At 38.7% G+C, this 21,640-nt stretch overlaps 2 protein-coding genes and 2 long non-coding RNA genes across 6 annotated transcripts; 2 read left to right on the top strand and 2 right to left on the bottom strand.

Moving 5' to 3' along the window:
* Positions 1-299: 299 nt before the first annotated feature.
* On the top strand, positions 300-4,824 carry zgc:101559 (uncharacterized protein LOC492776 homolog). Of its 2 annotated transcripts, none has more exons than XM_037790052.1 (2): positions 300-615; positions 3,501-4,824. In XM_037790052.1, the coding sequence occupies exons 1-2, from the start codon at positions 358-360 to the stop codon at positions 3,939-3,941; spliced, it is 699 nt and encodes a 232-aa protein (XP_037645980.1). In that variant the 5' UTR covers positions 300-357; the 3' UTR covers positions 3,942-4,824. The 2 variants fall into 2 exon arrangements, with proteins under 2 accessions (XP_037645980.1, XP_037645978.1); XM_037790050.1 differs by having other exon boundaries at positions 302-615; positions 3,495-4,824.
* Positions 4,263-7,457, bottom strand: LOC119500355. The gene is made up of 3 exons (XR_005209609.1): positions 7,188-7,457; positions 5,424-5,545; positions 4,263-5,245 (listed from the first exon to the last, which is right to left on the bottom strand). It is a non-coding gene; the product is annotated as an uncharacterized LOC119500355 (long non-coding RNA).
* katnal1 (katanin p60 subunit A-like 1) lies at positions 5,449-17,556 on the top strand. 2 transcript variants are annotated; one of them, XM_037790048.1, is made up of 11 exons: positions 5,449-5,586; positions 6,645-6,818; positions 8,240-8,400; positions 9,356-9,524; positions 9,650-9,777; positions 9,883-9,988; positions 12,282-12,440; positions 12,557-12,683; positions 13,020-13,154; positions 13,289-13,415; positions 15,420-17,556. In XM_037790048.1, the coding sequence occupies exons 1-11, from the start codon at positions 5,581-5,583 to the stop codon at positions 15,616-15,618; spliced, it is 1,491 nt and encodes a 496-aa protein (XP_037645976.1). In that variant the 5' UTR covers positions 5,449-5,580; the 3' UTR covers positions 15,619-17,556. The 2 variants fall into 2 exon arrangements, with proteins under 2 accessions (XP_037645976.1, XP_037645977.1); XM_037790049.1 differs by lacking the exons at positions 5,449-5,586; positions 6,645-6,818 and adding an exon at positions 7,024-7,041.
* On the bottom strand, positions 8,083-20,380 carry LOC119500356. Its single transcript, XR_005209610.1, has 3 exons — positions 20,154-20,380; positions 14,150-14,151; positions 8,083-8,094 (listed from the first exon to the last, which is right to left on the bottom strand). It is a non-coding gene; the product is annotated as an uncharacterized LOC119500356 (long non-coding RNA).
* Between the last annotated feature and the right edge of the window lie 1,260 nt (positions 20,381-21,640).

Below are 21,640 nucleotides of genomic sequence, written 5' to 3'. Positions count from 1 at the left end.
TACTTAGAAAATTTGTTTATAAACTATTGTTATTACGAACTGTAAATTGCATATATGAAAACAACCTCAAAACAGGGAAAAAAGAAAGTATAAAAAAAAGAATAAGGCAATTCATTTATTTCTACATTGTTTTACGCACTTGCTAATTTTTTATTTTTTGGTAAATTTATTCAAGAAAGGAGGGAATGAGGTGTGGAAACCAAAAAAAAATATCTTTGTCGATGAAGAATTTCCCCAATAAAATAGAAAAATGACCAACCATAGAAAATCTCCTATTCTAGTTATGCTACCAACACATCCTCCTAATCTCGCGATGTTTCAGAGCCGATCACATCCCAGACCGCGAGAAGATGAGCAATGGCAATAGAAAACAAACCTGGGGACGAATTTGACACCGTTTTCGGTCAAAATGACTCCTTAGAGCTCTCTTCTCAACACGACTATGACACTGCACCGGCTCGGATATTCAAGATAATAGTCATAGGAGACTCAAATGTAGGAAAGACGTGTTTGACTTACCGGTTCTGCGGGGGCACTTTCCTGAAGAACCCGGAGGCGACGATCGGGGTCGATTTCAGAGAGAGGACGCTGCAGCTGGATGGGGAGACTATCAAGGTAAATAGAGGAAGACCGGCAAACATACAACATACACTTTAATGTCACACACACAGACATGCACAACTGTGTTTCCTATAAGATTAACGCAGCCATCTGCCTGAACTGCTGTTTATGACTGGACACAGCCTGACCTGGAGTCTGTTTTAGACAGTTAACAGGCTGCGCATGGGAGATGGCACCACTACAACACATATAAGGTATAGGCCTGACAGTCACCTGTCTTTGAAATGACCAGCTGGCAGCCTATACCATCTTAATTTACACAATAATCGCAAGAAATTATGTACAGCAAAAGTGTCTACATCTCTGTGGACATTTTTACAATACCTATAAATAAGGTTTATCCCATTAATCTGCTAGTCAGACACATTGTTCCCTTATTTTCCCACAGCTTTTTTTTTAATCAATGATATAAGAAGACATCAAGGTAATTTCCAGCCAACATTAATTTAATTATATATATATATATATATATATATATATATATATATATAGGCTTATTTTTTAGTAAACACACAAGAACACTGTAAAAAATGAAATTAAAGCAGAATACAACATTTTTAAATATAACACATGAAATAAATGGGGTGTATTAATATAAGGTAGGCCTAACAGTCACCTCTTTGAAATGACCAGCTGGCGTCCTATACCATCTTAACTTACCCAATAACATACATAATGGCAAGAAAAGATGTACAGCAAAAGTGTCTACATCTCTGTGGACATTTTACAATACCTATAAATAAGGTTTAGCCAGTTAATCTGCTAGTCAGACACATTGTTCCCCTTATTTTCCCACAGATTTTTTTTTTAATCAATGATATACTGTATAGAGGGAGCAGAAGACATCACAGGTAATTTCCAGCCAACATTAATTTAATTACACACACCTGTGCTTTTCCTACTGTGATTATACTTGTGTGGAAAAAGGTCTATCTCTTTCCTAAGCTCCACATCTCCAGGTTTTGATTTGTAAGATAAGATAAGATAAGATAAGATAAGGTAAGATAAGATCAGATATTCCTTTATTAGTCCCGCAGTGGGGAAATTTGCAGTGAACAGCAGCAAAGGGGATAGTGCAGAAAACAAGATGCATCAGCTAACACAGTAAAAAAAAAAAAAGAGCTACACAAAGTGTAACAAAATATAAACCATTTAAATAGAAGGAAGTATAGAAAACAGGAGCAGTATATACAGTATTGACAATAAACAGACTATTAACAAAATTGCACAAGTGGAAAATGATATTGCACAGTGAGAATGAAATTGAATTCCACCTGAAAATATCAGGTTATTGTCAGTTTTTGGTGTGTAAGTATAAGTGGTCTACTGGGGGCAGTAGTTATGTAACATTTTATACTGCCTTCAAGATTCTCTAAAATTAAACATTCATTGCCACCTTCTCGTCACACACATTGAGCCAGACAGCTTGTGACAGGTCATGTTCTGTATTTTTCTTATTGTCAACAAATCTCTTGAAAAGACCAACACCAACAATGAATTGGTCCCACTAACAAGTGTCCAAAAACTAATAACAACACATGGAGCCACATTGTTGCACTGGGTGACATTTTCCTTCACTACTACTACTAGAGCTGACCCGAATGCTTCGAAGCTTCTACCGTTGCCATGGTATTCAACCTCCAAATCACTATTCGAATGCTTTGTTTTTTTTTGTTATATATATATATATATAAGTATGTAATAATAATGTAAAATCCCAAATAAGCCCATGAAATGAGGAATAAGCCCACAACATTATTCATATTCAACATTAATTATTATTAGTTATTCTCAGATGTATATCGCTGTTTGTTGTGTGTAGAGGTGCGTGTGTGTACAGTAGTTTGGCAGTGGCACTGTCTCAGGTACTGAAACGGGGGAGATGGAGGCAGACAGAAGAACATGTCAGCCTGACTCGCCGCACGAAGCTTCAATTACCTTCAAATGTTTCTCACCGAAGCTTCGAACCCCAAATAATGGTATTCATGACAGCCATACTACACACAGTGGTTTGTTTTGAATCAATCGCACATTAATCATACTCAATAATGTACCACATTTGTATTAGTCTGTTGCTGAAAGTAGTCCCAAATGCACCACGTACTCCTGTTTTACTAAGTGTTTGCTAAAAACCACAGTGCCCAGCTGTTTGAGCCTTTTTTTTTTTTTTTTTTTTTTTTAAATGAAAATATATATTTGTAATTGTGACCAATTGTTAAAGTTGTATATCTTCAGAACTAATTAGGAATAAATAAATAATCAGGACTAATACATTTGTAGGAGCTATTTATTTGATGTTAGTATTTCGTTGTTGTTTTACTAATAATAAGTAGTATTGTTTGAGTTTATTCTAGATGTTTACTTTATTTAGACTTGATTTTTGATAGTGTTTTCTTTTGATAGTTATTTGTTTAGTTTAATTATTTTCTTGTTAGTTTTTTTACGTAATTAGTATTTTGTTTTCTTTTGATTATGAATTGGGTAAAACTGTGAGCACCCGCGGTTATATAGGTAGGTAGGCAGGTATAGGACCAGCATTCACCTGGGTGGGCTTATGGTTTTTACTAGAACAAGAGAGGCAGCGACATCCATGTTTTCTTTGTGCTTTGTTTGCTTGCATTTTGGATAAAAAAATCATCAAAAACACATACATTTTGCATGGACAATGGACTCTTTTGCCTGCGTAAACCACATACCCATGGTGCGTCAGTGGCCCTTTGTTTTAAGTTTGATTTTGATTTTTACGACAAATGGCCACAACAACATTGTTGGCTTTAGTCTTTTCTGGTTGCCAATAAGAAAAATATAGAATTATTTAGTTTTATCCTTACAGTAGTATTTGGTCATATCAATATCTGTTTCTGCTGTGCCAGTTGCAGATCTGGGACACGGCAGGTCAGGAGCGTTTCAGGAAGAGCATGGTGGAGCACTACTACCGCAGCGTCCACGCCGTCATCTTCGTGTACGACGTGACCAGCCTCACCTCCTTCGAGAGCATTCCCGAGTGGATTGAGGAGTGCAGCCGACACTGTGTAGGGCCCCTGGTGCCCCGCATCATGGTGGGCAACAAGTGCGACCTGAGGGACCGCCGGGAGGTCCCCACCACGGCTGCGCAGTGTCTTGCCGACAGCTACAACTTCCCGCTGTTTGAGACATCAGCCAAGGAACCTTCTGAGAAGGAACACGTCGACGCTATCTTTCTTACTCTGGCTTATAGACTGAAGAGCCACAAACCCCTGAGACTAAAGCAGCCGAGTGAGAGCAGCATCAGGCAGCTGTGGGACCAGAGAGAGCAGGGAGCAGCAACTTGTCAATGCTGAGGTCACCTCCATCCTGTATGGATGTACTCAGAGTGTGCAGGTCATCACAGCCTTCAGGATCAATAACGGGGCTGAGGAAAGCAGCGTCTCTTCATAAAGCTGAGACTGAATTCAGAAAAGCCTCTCATATGAACATGAGATAGAAAAGGAAGAAACGTATCATGGTTTTACACATTTCCCTGTCTGATGCAAGGTAAAGCTTGTGACAGTATGGGCCTATTAGTTTGCACAATATTAAATCAACATTTCAATGAAATGCATGAATGGAAATGGAGGTATGCTCAAACTGCACATAAAATCACTTTGAGTCAAAGAACAGAGCGTTGCAGAGTGCACTTTAATATGTATGCAAATCATATGCAATTAGTCGTCTAGTAGCACTACAACTGGCAATGCAGACAGTGAATTAAAGGACAAAATAGATTTCAGTTTGAGCAAAGGGACCAATAAGGTAAATTGAAACTGTGAAGAAAACCGTGCAATCATTTTCTTTTAAGTTATGTTTTTAAGTTATATTTCAGTTCTTAAAAAAAATAAATGCAGCATGAGTTTTGGTGCTGTTGGTGAATGTGTACTTCTCAAATATAAATATGAACATAACCAGCTTTGTGTCAGCTAATTGGCCTACACACAGTTCTTTGGAAAGAATTCACCAGTGACAAAATGTAGCTGTCTTTTGGGACAAAATGCAAATCCACATAGTTGAGTGAACACATTCTCAGCTGTCTTTGAAATTTGTAATGCTGTAAAGTATTGATGACATAAAATCACATCTGATTTTTTGCATGTGTATAATAATGCAAACACTTTCCAACAGTAATGGAGATTTGTGACAATGTTAAACTGCAAATCAATAAAAGTGGTTTTGCCAGTGTGATTTAAATTGTCTCTGGTGTGTGTTGGTGTGGTGACGCAGCCTCCATCTAAGGCTCTTCAAATCATAACAGATACTTCCATATAATGAAGGATAATATTATATATTATTTTGTTTCACTTTATTGTATTTGTATGGTGATAAAGCCTGAAAAACAGAAAAACATTCTTTATCCATCCATTCAGCCAACAGGAACAAGAAGTCCTTGAGGTGTTCATAAAACATGGAAATTTGAACACCTGCAATGCCATTATAACCAGGTTAACTTCATCTGCCGATGAAGATCATGTGATATGACTGACAGCTCCAGAACAGCCATTAATGGGATCTTTGTTTCCACCGCTTCATCCTAGTTTGCAGTCTCGATTTTAGCGACGACTAGTGGCCAACGTGTGCATAGCTCTAGCTCTGATGATGTGTTCGACAAATCCTGTAAATGAGCCAATCATCTAGTTCAACGTATGTGTCGCTGACTGTAAATGTTATTTATGATATATAAATGCACTTTCTGAAACGAGATATAAAAAAATGTCCTACTGCGTCAATTTAACACATTTGATAGCGAGGTTTTGCTAGAGTAATGTCAACCTCGATCGCTAATCACTTACTAGGGTGTCATCTTTACCAGCCTTGCCACAAGTCCGTTAACGCAGCACGGTAATCGAGCCGCCTGTATTCGTCACACGGCGTCTCTCCGCGGCGTCATGGTAACACTCTCAACACTGGACCTCTGATGAAAGAAAACGACACAAACAAGTGCTTTTAATGCAGGTACGAGACTTATTTTCATGTTCTGTATGTAGGTAAAGAATATAATGTAGGTTGTTTTTGTCTACATGCATATTCAACACATACTGGAAGGGATTAAGTGGCTGTTTACGTTATTTAAGCTTTGTTTTCTGTCTGTGGCCTAGCAGCAAGCTAGCAGAAGCTAACAAGCAATGTGACAGGGTGTAGGCAAGAAAAGAAGATAGTTTGATTTAAGGTGAACTGGCTGCTATAAAAAACAATATGTTCATTTAAAATCACAGTCTCTGACAACAGCTAGCGTGACTGGCAGGTGTATGCTATCAGTGTTATAGCTGCTATCTGATAGGTGACTGACTTTAGAGCTGCACCATCCTGTAAATAAGTAGGATTTATTATGAGGACACCACTAGCTCGTTGATTTAAAACGTTATAACTACCCGACATTAGCAAGACTCAGATCACTTGGAGCCAGTAGCCAAGTGTCCTGTTGTACTGCAGCACAGCCTGGCTCAGTAGTCTCTCTGTAAAACTTAAAACTAAACTTTATAGCCAAATCAACATTTGTGTGAAGATCATTGGCCAACCTGTGGCAGCCTCCTTTCAAGCAGCTCACAACAAGAGTTACTCAGACTTGCCAACAGCATCTCTTGTGATCCCTCACATGTTTTAAATGGGGAATATCAACTTCTGCCCTCCAAGAGGCGATTCAGAGTCCCTACATTTAACCTGCATCAGGCTGAAGAACAGGCTTTTGTCCATCAGTCCATCTTGTTGCTAAATAATAATTAATGTGCTGCTAAAGACATGTAAATCCAGAGGACTGATGGTAATTTTGTAATGGGTTATGTATGAATAATTGTGATGTGCTTTGTTTTTTTGTCTGATGGGTCTCACTTGTCTGTCTGTCTGTGGTAACAGTATGTCTATTGTATGTGTACTTTTTCTCACACTGAGCCGCCTATGGATGCAAAATGAATTTCAATGCAAACTGACAATAAAGTTGTATCGTATTAGCCAACTCATTGTTCCAATACTGAGTCAAAATACTTAACCTACTTGTCCCCTCCCTCACCATACAGCTGTTATTCAGCATGAATTTGGCTGAGATATGTGACAATGCCAAGAAGGGACGTGAGTATGCTCTGCTGGGTAACTATGACTCCTCCATCGTGTACTACGAAGGCGTCATTCAACAGATCCACAAGCACTGCCAGTCCCTCAGAGACCCTGCACTTAAAGGCAAATGGCAACAGGTGAGTTCCCCCAAAACCCCCCTGACCATACATACCATCCTTACACCAGTTATTAAACCATCAGTATAGGGGACGCCTGTGCTGTGACTGCAGTTCAGCACTACATATATTTTAAAAAAAAACATTTTGGATGACACACTTTCCATTGATGCCAACTAGGGTGACCAGATCCCAACAAACCAAACGTGGCACAAAGAAGGGGCACGTTACCAAAGGCTGAGAGGTAGTCTACAATTTTGACATAATGTCTGTCTAACTTAAATAATAAACATTTCTATTCTGCCCCTTATCTTGTAACATCTCTATGCTTTTCCCGAAAGCTTCCATAGATCGGCACGTCTCTTTTTGAACATTTCTTGTGAGACTAACATGAACTATGTCGCTTCGTGTCGTATTCCCCCTGTGTGAATTTGAAAAATAACTGGCAAAATTTCACAAATAACTGAGAATCGTCTTCCTCCGGCTTATAAATACTTATAAATAAGTAGTTTCACAGTCGTAATTGTAGCTGCTCTTCCTTTTCTTTGTGGTAGTTTCCATCATATTCCGCCTAAATCTGCATAGCTTTGCGGTGACTTGGAATTTTCTCCTTTGGGCATAGTGTAGCAAGGACGGTGAAATGTTAACCTGCACTCGACCCACGTGTGCGCAGTTTGACAGCAAACACAGCCCCGTGAAGACAGCCTTCACTGCTTTCCTCACAGCCATTGGATAAAATCCAGATTTTAAAAAAGCATCCGTACTGCAGTGGTTTGACTTTTGAAAACTAGAGCCAGTGAGGGACATCATCTCAATATGTGGGACGTGGGACAAGGGATAAAAATGCTGTGCAGTCCCCGGTAAAGTGGGACTCCTGGTCATCCTAATGCCAACAATGATTTGATTTTATTTTTTAAGAAAAAAGAAAATAATTTTTCAATGTTGACGTCTCTATTGACAGTGTTTTACACTTCCGTTATTGATCTGTTTGTTTTGTAATCCCAAGAACTAAAACATTGTGAAAGCATGCCATAATGTCAGTTGTGTAAGCAAACATTAACTTTACCAAAGCTCAGGTCAGCCCGCTGGACTCCCAGTACCCTTTACGCAATGAGTTTAATTTACCTCCATATAGTTGGTACCATAGACAATCCATGGGTAGCTCTAACAGGTATATGGGGTCTTTTATTCTATTAGCCATTAGATTGGTAAAATGTAATTTGGTGACAGTTTGGTCATTTAGTGTCTCTGGTTTCTTCTTTTCTCTGTTTTCTCTAGATGCTTTTGTTGACAAGTACTTTTTTGTATTTATAGGTTTGTTTTATTCATTGCTTATACTCTTAGCCCTGTGTTGTTTTACAGATACCACGTCAACTACTTTTAGTAGGATGTTCTGTGATGCAATGCTGATACAATACTCTCCTTCTTCTGTTTGTGACCAGGTCAGGCAGGAACTGACCGAGGAGTATGAGCAGGTGAAAGGCATCATGGGAACTCTGGAGAGCTTCAAGTCAGAGAGGCCAGCTGACATTCTTGCCCCTCAGTCTGAGGAGAGACCCGTGGATCCAGCAGTGTGGCCCCCTCCCACCCCTGCAGAACACAGGTGTGTGTGTGTAGAGGTTACATCTTTGACCCAAAGCCTTTGTGTGCTTCATGCAGGGTCCACTGCAACAAAATCAAACTTCATGGATCTTTTTTCTACTACTATCAGTTGAAACATATAAACATATAGATGAAGTTTTTAATGTGTGTGCTAGAAAAAACTAAAATTGGGGTATTGAGGTTTTAGTGTAAAAACACAAGATAGCATTTATTTAGTGTCACACTGTGTTCTTGAAGAGATTGGGTTATATTTACCAGCCTGTCTATACTCCAAACTCACAAATATTAAAATAAATGCCCAATGTCTGGCCCCTACTGATTCCTATATTTACTTTATAAATAAACTTCAAATGAAAGAGCATTTTATTGTCACATACAGTACATTAGAAAGCCTTTCGACTGAGGATCATTTCAATCAATCTCCAAGAAACACACCCATTAATTCTATATAATAACATGCCCTGAAAACTGAAAAAAAAACAACTACACACTGCTGTCTGGTTGCCAGTTCTTATTTCATTCTATGTAGAATAAAAGAACTGGGAACAAGACGGCAGTATGTGGGTATTTTGGTTTCTTTATTTCAGCCACCTGCTCAGGTGCTGATCCAGGCAACGTCTTTACTTTCTGGAAGAACTGATTGTTGTTGATACTACCCTGAATGTCTGTAGAACAAAATGCCTCTATAAGGAAGCACTTTGAACTACAGAGAGACATATTTTGCATTTCTGTTTAGCCATTTTTGTTTTTCTTAACCGTATGGTCATTAAAGTGGACATATCAAGCGTTTACCTCTATAGAGACCTAGTGGAGCTGGTTGTGTGGGGACTTTGGCATGCTATGTTATTACCACTATTCCCTCATTGCAAATTATCTTTGCTGTTTCTGTCTGCACGTGTGTCCTACTGTTACTCATGTGTATAGTATTATTCCTGTCTGTGTGTGTGTCTCTGTAGGAATCCTGTTGCAGTGAAGCGCCCCACCAGTGCGGCGAAGCAGCAGAGGAAGGAATCCCCTGGTCTGCACCATCGAGGGGCAGGGGTAGGAGGCCGCGGTCAGGCCAACCCTAAACCAGACCGGCCGGGTTACAGAGACGCCCGAGGAACAAAGGCCAAAGACGATAAGGTCAGACTACAGCAGTTGATTGGTGGTTTGAATGGACTGATGGATGGATGAGGGAGGTCACCAAGAAATGAGTCAATCTGTCCTTTTTTTTTTTTTTTTATAAATCTTATTCTTTTCTTCATCAGGGGAAGAAAGTGGCTGGAGATTGCCCAGGGGATGTAGAGCAGAAGAAGTTTGACGGCACGGGATATGACAGCGACCTGGTGGACTCACTGGAGAGAGATATTGTGTCTCGTAACCCTAACGTACACTGGTATGGTAGCATACATAGTTTCTTATACACTTCTTTATACGTTTTGCTGTGGGGGAAGTTTTGTTTTTTTCACACTGCTGACTGAGTTCTCTGGATGAACTTTAGGGAAGACATTGCTGACCTGGAAGATGCCAAGAAGCTGCTGAGAGAAGCGGTGGTGTTGCCCATGTGGATGCCCGACTTCTTTAAGGGAATTCGTCGCCCCTGGAAGGTACACACACACACAAATGTGTTCGCTTACGTACTCTGAGCTGTATGCAATTCTTTAGTGTGCTTTTTAAAAAAATACTTGAGAAATCGATAGAGACACATTACTCAGCAGTGAGAAGCTCACATTGTTCTGCGCTCGGACTTGAAATTAATTCTGAATCTGCTTCGATGATTGCCTTTTTACATGCAGCCATATTGGCTTACCTCTTTGAAAATGGCAATGCCGGTTGCCAGGACCTTCACTCTAGCTTTAAAACTGAGCCCGCTACAACCACCGAAAGACCAAATAGCGTTAATGTGTTAAAGAAATTAGTGACTTTAAAACTAATTATTGCGTTACTTTGACAGCCCTACTTGCAGTAAAATAGTGTAACACACCCACCATTTTTAGAGTCCTGCAGCTGAACGAAAGCTAAATACAAAGTTGGAGTGTAAAGTCAACATTAACTGCAATGTTGTAACAAAAGATATAAAAAACTAACTTAAAAAAAAAGAAAGTAGGACACCTATAAGAGACTGTTTAATTAAAAAGGAGAAAGTAATGTATGCGATCACACGTGAACTAGCTAATACAGTATACTGTGTGACGCGTCCGTTTCCCCATTAATAATTTAACGATCATTTATTGACCACGTCTGCTCCACGTTGATGTTTCTTTACTAAGGTGAGGTTGGCTATATAACACATAATATATACGTAAGTATAAGTCATAAAATATAAAAACATAATTTTAGCGGCAATTCCAGGAGAATGCAACATAAAATCACAGTTGTGCCCTCGTCTAATCCAAATACTGTTTTTTGCACTTCTTTTTTATTTATTCATCACACACAGTTACACTCTTTTTTATTGTATATTCTTTTCTTTTCATGTCTGTTCCAAACATTGCTAAGAGATACTTCCTTATTGGTAATAGTGATGTTCACATAAACATGAGCAGCACACATCAAATATCTCACCTCTCATATCACCAATGAATGGATGTAGTCTTTCACAAGCAATGTGTAGATATTGAAAAGATACAAAAGATATCCTCTGGCTCTGCTATGACAACAGTAAATAATGAATGAATTACACCTGCTCAGGGAGATACATTTTAAAATTGATCTTAACTCTACGTTGTAACTAACTTGTATGGTGCAATCTGTTTTTACAAAGCTATAGTATAACTCCCGCACTACGCTCAAACTAAGCTCCGTTTGAATCTGGTATGACAGCCTGCTGTTGTTTCGCTCAGATATGAGCACACCTTTAATGTGAACCCTTACATGTGTTTGCATCACTGACATATTTAATTCAGTCATGCTGCCTCTCAGTATCTACGTGACTGTGTTAGTTTTCTTCCGTCTCGGCCTCTGTTGAACTTCATCATGTGAGGCCTCTTCCCCCTCAGGCCCGCCATGTGAGGGTCAATACTTAATCGTTTTTTACAGCAGCACAGTGCTTTTCATTTGTCTGATATATGCATGCATAATTGAACTCTTTACTTAGTCAGAGCCCTTTTTTCAGATAACTGAAAGCGCAGTAGAATGAAGGATTAATACATTAGTTATAGAAAAATGTTCATGATTGTTTTATTGGCACACAGGTAGGCCGAAGGTCGTTGGTATTTATTACACGGCTTTGTTGAATACTTCGTTTTGATTGGTCAATCACGACGTTGTAAGGTCTTTTATTTCTTTATAGCAGATCACTGCTATGTATAAAAGGCCGTTGCTATGGACGCAGTTTTGATGTCGGACTCTGGAGGACCATTTTTGTGTAAAATTATTGATTTCTTAAGTAAATAGCCGTGTAATAGATGGGGTAATGTACAGACAGCGGTTGTGAAATAAACCCCTTCAGGGCGTCGGGGTCCTGTATCACCCTGTCGGGGTTTATTTTGCAACAATGACTGGCTCGCTGTACATACATTGCACCGTTACTGCAGATGAGCCATCCCACTCACACCTGCTCCTACTGAGATTCTGATCAATCCCGCCTGCATCAGTGTTTTATATTGAAAATCTGTCTGCCCCATCCTGCAGGGAACATAACACACATTAGCCTGTGTGGGTTCTGAGGCAGCAGGGGCTACAATTACATAAAAATGTTATGGATTGTGTCACTGGTCCTTTTGTGGTTTATGTAATCTCCATAGCAACAGATGCAAACCAGATGCAGAAATGTCAAACATCAGAGCAGCAGTAATAGACCTGATGTTTACTGAAGAGATTTGCATCAGTGTGCTGTCTGTGTACATGTGTTTTTTTTATGTGTCTTGAGTTTCAACAGTGTGTAACATGTTGTTTTAGGGCGTGCTAATGGTCGGCCCTCCCGGGACGGGGAAAACCATGTTAGCCAAAGCTGTGGCCACAGAATGTGGGACTACTTTCTTCAACGTGTCCTCCTCCACCCTCACCTCCAAATACAGGGGCGAGTCAGAAAAACTTGTTCGTCTGCTGTTCGAAATGGTAAGTTTGTGTACATGTATTTGGCCTGCTGAGCCTAAATCTCAAAATACCAAAACTGAAAAATGTTTTTGTTGTATGGCAGAGAAAAAGTCTCTTAAACTATTTTCTTCTCTTAGGCTCGGTTTTATGCACCAACAACCATCTTCATAGACGAGATCGACTCCATCTGTGGCAGAAGAGGAACATCTGACGAACATGAAGCCAGCCGCAGGGTCAAATCAGAACTTCTGGTTCAGATGGATGGTGAGTGGAATAGAGAAGTGAGAAGGTGCAGATATGAGGGGGGTTTGTAATAGGAATGCTTGTGGAGTTCATTCAAGAAAAATTACAATCAAAAGCATGAATAATACCAGTTTTTCTTATAGTATTTGGCACATTTTGACATCAAAACTCATGATTGGGATAAAATCTACCTTGTTACTGAATGTGATCAACATAAGTAGAGCTGTATAAAGCCCAGTATTAAACTAAAACAAATTCAGTAATGTAAATAGGTTCCAAGATCATATGTCACATGAATGGTGCAGTAATGTGCGTTTTCTAGTTTAATTGTGGTGTTTGTGTGTGTTTTGCGACCAGGCGTTGGGGGAGCTCTGGATAATGATGACCCCTCTAAGATGGTGATGGTCCTCGCCGCCACCAACTTTCCCTGGGACATCGACGAGGCGTTACGACGACGGCTGGAGAAGCGGATCTACATCGCCCTGCCTACAGGTGACCTCATCACCAACAGGCTAACTGCACAACAAACTAGAGCGGTGGTCACTGTAGTAATCTGACCGAGGCTGCACACAACATTCCTAAAATCTGATTAAAACCGTTTTGTGTATTTTTCTGTGTGTGTTTAGCTCTAGGTCGGGTGGAGCTTCTAAAGATCAACCTGAGGGAGGTGGAGGTTGCTGATGACGTGGATTTGGACCTCATTGCTGAGAAGATTGAGGGTTACTCTGGAGCAGACATCACCAACGTTTGCAGGTGTGTGTGTGTGTGTGTGTGGTAGTGCATGCACTTGTGCATAATTACAAAAATCGAGAAATTGATAATCAGTTCATTCCCTTCACCTCCTAATGAAAATGCACTCATAAAGACAGACTTAGGACCAGTGGGTAACCTCTAGGTGTGAAAAGTGAAGCCAATGCCAATGCAAGGTCTGATGAGAAAATGAGCCTACTTCTCACTTGATTTATTACCTCAGTAAACATTGTAAACATGAGTTTATGGTCTTAATCGCTAGTTTCGAGTCTTCTTCAATACAGTATGATGTTCATTTAGTAAATTATGGTCACATTTAGAGTCAGATAGACCATAAAGCAGGGGATGCTTTAGGGCGTGGCTACCTTGTGATTGACAGGTCGCTACCACAGCGTTGTCCGGTCTGGGAGTTGTCCATGTTTTGGACAGTTGGTTCCAAATGGCTCTAGAGAGGGCCATTCGTGTTCTTGCGCCGGCCACCGTAGATCTCCAACACTCTTGGCACAAGGGAGAGGCTTCAGTTTGGTTGGAATCTCCTCACCTCACGGCTAGATAGACGAGTGGTTCCCAGCCTTTTTACCTTAGGGGACCCCTTTTCTATCATTGAGTAATCTGACGACCCCTGACTAAGTGACATACTTTATGGGTATTTCATATAATATGCATAACAATAACAGTACAGAACAACTGATAAACTGTAAAATTAAACCAAATAGTGAACGCAGTAACTGCAGGACGTCTGTAAAACGAGCTATTTGGATGAATTTTGAGCAGATTATTTCCTGTGGATATTGCATCAGAGATGAGTTTTCCTCTTATTTTTAGGGACTTTTAATACAATTTTCTGTATTGTGTATTGTTTTGTTTTTTTAATTTTTAAAAATCATGAAATCATTCATTCTCCCTGACGCTTGACCATTGTTCTATCAGCTCTATCAACTGCATACTTTTCTAATGCAGGTCGAGGCTGTTTAGCAGAGAGGGAAGCCCTTTGTGAATATAGTTTGTGTTCAGATCTTCACCGTGGTCTTATTCTGTGGATTTTTTGTATATATCTTAAATAATAATCCAAACTAAAAAAAATAACAATGTCATTTAGTTTTCTTCACAGAATCAAACAAAATGCTGAAGTATAGGCCAACTGTATATTTTAAAAAAACGTTGTCTTACACCCCTAGAAATCAAGAGGGCCACGCAACCTCCTGTGAAGCTTTGGTGACCCCTAGTGGGGGTCGCGACCCCCGAGGTTGGGAACCAGTGGCCTAGAATATAGATGCAATGTCAAGACCTGACGGCAATGGTTACGCAGACTGTATTCAAACAGTTTACACAACAGCCATTTAGATTTTGAAATTACAAGAGCAACCATAGACGGTGTGTGTTTTGTGCGTGCGAGACAGAGACAGATTACTTTTCTTTATGAGCAAGTTATTGTCTAATACTAACCAGCTCTGACTGATATTGATTTTATTATTACACTATTGAATCGATCACAAAAGACCGATTGGTCTTTAAAACAGTGATGATTATTGATATATATATGTAGCTTCCTCATTAATATGTGACCTAAATATAAAAAGATAACGCCAATGATTATTTTAAAGTATGCAATGATTATTGGAATATGTTTATATTATTTCTACTGGTTGCTTCAGTTGAACACTTTTACCCCGCCACGCTGTCCTTGGTGTGGTCTTTTCTACCATGGATATACTTGCAATGACAGGTATTTTATAATGCCTAAGTTGTCTCTGCTCATCTCCAGCTTGCATTGTTATGTTGACCTTGGATGTGTGTGTGTGAGCATCATCCACACACAGTCTGTAGCCTGCAGCATTGCAGCCAGTTGTTGCTTAGTGATCACAGCGTAGACTCCATCCATTTGGCAGGAGTAAGATTAATAATGTTCAAATGTTTTAGGGAGCATATTTATAAAAAAAAGTGTTATGTATATATGTGTTTAAACACCCCTGTCCCTCTCTGCTCCTGTCTTTACATGCACATCAGAGATGCGTCCATGATGGCAATGCGTCGTCGGATCCAAGGCTTGAGCCCCGAGGAGATCCGAGCTCTGTCGAAAGACGAGCTGCAGATGCCCGTGACCATGGAGGACTTCACCCTCACATTGAAGAAGATCTCAAAGTCTGTCTCCGCCGCCGACCTAGAGAAATACGTAGCCTGGATGTCTGAGTTTGGGTCAGTATAGAGAACGGTACCGTTTAGACCCAGAGGGACCAGAACCTTGAAAGGAGGACTTTGAAAAATGATGAAAGCCTTGAAGACGAGAGACTCGGGAGTGTGTGTCACGGAGCGGAGTGAACTCAAGTGTGTGAACCAGGCAGCACATCAGGGATCAAGATTATACAGGAGCTCAAGTTCGCATCAGAGGACCGGTGCCTTTGAGAGAGCATGATGAGAACTTTCAGTGGCTTCACTCCTGCCCTTTCACATACCCTCCCCTCGCTGTTGCTTCCACACAATTGTCCGTGTAGAGACTCTCAGCTGTTGACTGACTTAAGTGACCCGAGGAAGAAAGGGGAACTTTTAATGTAGAAAGTAGCCTAGTACACACCGGTAGACCAGGGAATGCACAGTTTTACTTGCATGTTCGTCCTCGTGCAAGAACATTTTCATAACATTTTCGTATTCTTATGTTCGTACTAGAGGTAAAAGTCAAATTCACCAAACAAACTTTGCTCGTAAATTGCCCGTTTCAACCTGATGAATTGCAACTGTTTACAAGTAGGTGAGCGTTCATTAGATTTGATCATTTTGGATAATCAACGCCTCTAAAATTGCTATAAAATTGTCCTTGTTTTTCTCCATTTGTGGGCAAGTTTCATTCAAAAATGTTACCAAAGAGTAAAAATAAGAATTTCACACTGCCGAGCTTCACATCCTGCCGTCAGAAATCAGCAGTCGAAACCATAACAAGTTTAAGGAGTCGAAGTAGTCGTATTAGGAGCCCTGAAATAATCTTAATTAGCCAGAGGCAGTGAGAGAATTTTCCTAATAAATACTGAATAATTTAAGTGGACATGCCAAAATTTGCCCAGAAAACTTACAAAACATGTTGTCAAACCTCTCAGTAAATTGGCAAGCCGTGATAATGATTATAATCATTCAGATTAAAGCATCAAAATTCAGACTTTCTGTTTTCTGAAATCACTTGATCGTGCCACCTAAGAGCAAATCTGTTACCACTAGTGATTCTTGCACGGGGCACATCGTCATAAAGAACTGTATGTTTGAGCACTTTTAATGTATTTCCTTCAGGAGCCCATGTACTTACTACTGACTGAACACACTTGAAGAACCACAATGTCTCTGTGTTATATAGTGTCTGGTTATTATGTGTTTGAATTTTTGTTGTTGTTGTTGGTTTTAATATTTGTTTTCAATTTTAGTTCTGTTGAGACAAACAAATGTAGTCATGCTAAAAAGAACATGGCCACTAGACCCAGGATTGTTCATTAAAGGATTCAGTTAAACCTCGCCTACGTAATGGTCCCTGTATTTTATGAAACTGTTAAATTGATCACCCAAAAGTGAGTCAGGTTCCCAACTCAAGGCCCCTTTTTCCAGAGCTTTCAACCGTATCACTCTGTCTTCATCAGCAGATTGAGTTTGCTCTGTTGTCATGTTGACATTCAAGCTGAGAATGAACTCATTAACCCAGCATGAACAGAACAAAATCTTAAAATTGCTACGGATGACATCATAACTGCTACATCTCCATGACAACTGGGCAGACTCCATGAAGCCTATGTGACAAGGTTAAAAACTCTTGTAAAAAAAAGCTTGTAAATTGACCTTGAGTTGTGATTATCTTGTGAAATTATTGGAATGTTATTTTTGATATATTGTATTAAACCCGTGATGTGAGCTACAAGACATTGAAATACTTGATAGTCGCAAAATAATCAGTTCTTGACAGTATGATCAGTATTCGTGAAGTAATTTAGAGACTCGCTCATGTTTTTGGATCTGTAGCAGAGCTGTGTAGCAGAAATGTCTAGATTTGCCTGTGTATGTTTGGAAAAGATAGAAACAGCATCACATGTACATCAGCCTGTTGTATCATCCTGACTGTACATACCGGCTGTTTATGTTGTCAGAATACACTGTGCACCCTTTGCCATTCTTCATGGATGTCGTCATAGTTCATTTATTGTTCTTTGTTTCTTCTGTAGTTCTCAAACGCTTTTTTTTTTTCCAGGTCAACAGAAGTGCATTTGACATTTGAAATGTTTTCTCCTGCTTATTACTTTTCAAATGTAGGACAAATTGTACAGAGCACTCTTCTATGTGCTCAACTGATTAACCCCTCTTGACTGTTTGTCCTTTGATGGATCTAAAATGGATTTTACTGCAGAACGAGCAGTCTCTGCGTCCCCTAATCACACTGCATTGTATTGTAAGGCTGTTCAAAATAATCGGTCACTAATCTCTTTTTTTTTTATGTTTTGAAAGCTAAAAATTTTCCAAAACTCCTTAATGAAACCTGACTCGTCCCTATAGTAGCCTTTTAAACTCCTGAAGTTGAGCATTTCACTCTGTTATCAGTATCCCCATATACCATTTATTCAGTTTGCAGTGTGATTAAATATTTAGCTAAGAAACAAAGAAATATTCAAGTATTTTGAAATTATTTTGCAGCACAGCAATCAACCCATAACAACACACATTGTTTTATTCAGTGTACAATGTGTCCTGGTGTCCTCTGTCTACCAATGAAGGAGTTTGTAGGATATGACTATATACTTGTCCATTGTGGTTAGACTTGTTTTTCCTCATTGAAATATATATGCTGTATATATATAATGTATATACACTCCATTTATGAAGGTTATAATGTTTTTATTGAAGCTGTTTTAGAGAGGTGTTGATTCAGGTTTATGATCATTTTGTAGACTTTAGTTTGTGACTCTGTTGAACTGTACTGCATTATACAGAGAGGTGTTTCGATTACCTTCTATTATATATGATCATTGATATAAATGGGGTGGGCAAAATAATAGAAACACCTGGCAGTATAAGGTTATATTCTCTCAGAAACCCCCTGTAACCATGTCAGCGATTCCTGGAGTTCTCTGGACCTCATTTCAGGTGTCCGTGTGATATATGATCTCACTTCAGCGTGGCTTCCAAGAACGTGGCGAGGGCGAGGGAGTTCACCCCGGGCTCTGGAAGACCAGAAGATGATGGTGAAGGACTCCCAACGGGTGAGAGAGGTGGATGCAGGGTTTGAGTCCGTGTTGTGGTGATTTTGATAAGTGATCGATGTGTTTTTTGAACATGTGCTTACAGTAGACGGAGGCTTACCCCTCGGGGCCAGAGAGACCTGGATAGAACAGGTAAGGACTGATCAGAATTAGGCCTGTCTTTTGTGGGTAGATTGATATTCTCTTCATGGTAAAGGCTTAGTGTTACACTTAGGGTGGCCAACTTTAAATGTATACAAAGGTGGAAATTAACTATGTGCTTTTACTCTGTTATTGTGCTTAGGTACAATTTTTAGGTACTTGTACTTTGAGTGTTTTCATGTGAGAAAACCTGGTAATACTGCATACTAGGTTCTTAGTAATAAAAGGGTTTTGCTTATAAAACATGCAGTCAACTTAAACTAAGTAAGTGAAAGCGAATAAACACTAGTTTTAATGTAAGAAAGTCATTAATAAAGGTTTCTTGAGTTTCTCATAGGCCATCAGCAAAAGTTTTTCGGTCAACTTACTCTATATATGTCAATAAATCATTAATAAAAAATATTATACTTGTCCATTAATTTTGCAGTTATACATGGATTTTATTAGTGGTCAAACCGGGGTCTTCCTGCTGAATTAAAGAGCTAAAATGACACCGTAAGTGTGATGCTGGAGGAGGATTTTCAAGGATTATTGAGATTTCTGATTGTGGTCATTGATAAAAGTCTCAAGGAACTTTGAGATGCTCAAAAATGTGTTTTGCTTATTGTTACTTGGATGTTTGACCTTCACTGTGCAGAATGATGTAAGTTTGACACTTGAAGGTTGCTTTCACATTCATCTGCTGAAGGATGTTCCTCCATGTGCTCACCTTGAATCTCGTACGAGAATACAATTGATTTTGTAACATCATAAGTAGTTTGGAGGCCAATAGTGGTCCAGCATCATTGGTAGAGAGAAATAATATATAGAATATAATATTTGTGCTACCTTATACTTCACTACATTTAAGAGGGAATATTGTACCTCAGTTACTGGTTAGTTTGCATATTAAAATTTTACATACAAAACCTATAACCTATAAATATGCTCCCTCTCGACCAGCTACAACATACAAATGCTATTTATGTGATTACATCATAATGCATGAATAATAATCGTGAAAATATAATAATATACTCATAGGGGCCATTCTGCTACTAATGATGATACTTTAAACACATTTTTCTGATAATACTTGTGTACTTCTTACACCAATGTCTAATATGCAAGTGTGATATAGTTAAACTCTTGAACTGAAATACTGCATATTTGCATATTAATATATTCTGAAATGTTCAATGAGGGAGAAGGAGTAGATGTAATTTTAACGAGGTAATTGAATTTTTCACATACAAATAACTTTTCACATACAAGTCACACACAAATAAATCATTCTATAGAGTGTTTTTATATGTGTTAAAATATGGAGGGGATCTTTAATAATGACTATTTTGCCCATAATTTTCACTATAATCACCTTTAGGCTTGAATTCACACACATGGACACCCAAGCTGTTGCCTAGCAACGCAATTCTGTTGCAATTCCGTCAAAATGCGCTAAAACGGAGCGTTTCAGACAGAGGGTGAACACAGGCATATTCAAGCTGACAGTATGGGGAAAATAAAGTGTTTTTTTTAACATTACAGCATGTAAACATGTTCTAATAGAAACACAAAATACAAGTATGAACCTGAAAATTAGCATGATATGGGATCTTTAAATTACATTGTATAGGCTACTTGAGTAAATGTACTTAGTTACAATCCACCACTTGGCTTGACCCATGTAATGTAATAATTAAAATACACTACTACAAGTAAATACCTGTCAAATTAAAGTAGTGAAAGTACAATATTTCCTCCCTAGAAATGTAGTGGAGTAAAAAGAACAATATATGCTTCCAAAATGTAGTGGAGTAGCCTACAAGTAGCCTATAAAGTAGCATAGAATGAAAATACTCAAGTACTTCAAAATTGTACTTACAAGTACAGTACATGAGATTGAATGTAATTAAAACACACTACTATAAGTAAATACCTGTCAAATAAAAGTAGTACAGTAAAAAGTACAACATATGCTTCCAAAATGTATTGGAGTAGCCTAGAAGTAGCATAGAATGGAAATACTCAAGTACTTCAAAATTGTATTTAGGTACTGTTACAAAAGCTTGAACTATGTAATATAATTAAAATAATAATAAATAAATAAAATACCTGTCAAATAAAAGTAGTGCAGTAAAAAGTACAATAATTCCCCCAGATATGTAGTGGAGTAGCATAAATAGAAATAAATTACAAGTACCTTTAAATTGTATCGTAAAGGTAGGCTACTTGAGTAAATATACTTAGTTACAATCCACCACTGCTATTCTCACACACACAAAAACCTTGCCGAACCTTCATCATGCTTTTGGGAAATGACATAATGGGCCCAGTATTGCTTTGTCTCCACAATAATGGATACAATCACTTACTAGGACCTAGCTGTCAAATTAAAGTAGTGCAGTAAAAAGTACAATATTTCCTCTAGAAATGTAGTGGACTAAAAAGAACAATATATGCTTCCAAAATGTTTTGGAGTAGCCTAGAAGTAGCATAGAATGGAAATACTTAAGTACCTCAAAATTGTACTTAGGTACAGTTACAAGAGCTTGAACTATGTAATATAATTAAAATAATAATAAATAAAAAAATGCCTGTCAAATAAAAGTAGTGCAGTAAAAAGTACAATAGTTCCCCCAGAAATGTAGTGGAGTAGCATAAATAAAAATAAATTACAAGTACCTTTAAATTGTATTGTAAAGGTAGGCTACTTGAGTAAAAGTACTTAGTTACAATCCACCACTGCTATTCTCACACACACAAAAACCTTGCCGAACCTTTATCATGCTTTTGGGAAATGACATAATGGGCCCAGTATTGCTTTGTCTCCACAATAAAGGATACAATCCCTCACTAGGAGCTAAATGTGTGATAATGTAA

This window comes from Sebastes umbrosus, chromosome 13 (assembly GCF_015220745.1).
Source record: "Sebastes umbrosus isolate fSebUmb1 chromosome 13, fSebUmb1.pri, whole genome shotgun sequence".
NCBI classification, from domain to species: Eukaryota; Metazoa; Chordata; class Actinopteri; order Perciformes; family Sebastidae; genus Sebastes; species Sebastes umbrosus.
This window is presented reverse-complemented; position numbering and strand designations above follow the sequence as displayed.

Coding starts and splice junctions, on each gene's coding strand:
- zgc:101559 (XM_037790050.1), top strand. CDS start 358: ATGGCAATAGAAAACAAACCTGGGGACGAATTTGACACCGTTTTCGGT. Junction 616..3,494: donor TGGATGGGGAGACTATCAAG/GTAAATAGAGGA, acceptor CTGCTGTGCCAG/TTGCAGATCTGGGACACGGC.
- katnal1 (XM_037790048.1), top strand. Junction 9,525..9,649: donor CAAAGGCCAAAGACGATAAG/GTCAGACTACAG, acceptor TTTCTTCATCAG/GGGAAGAAAGTGGCTGGAGA. Junction 12,441..12,556: donor TTCGTCTGCTGTTCGAAATG/GTAAGTTTGTGT, acceptor TTCTTCTCTTAG/GCTCGGTTTTATGCACCAAC.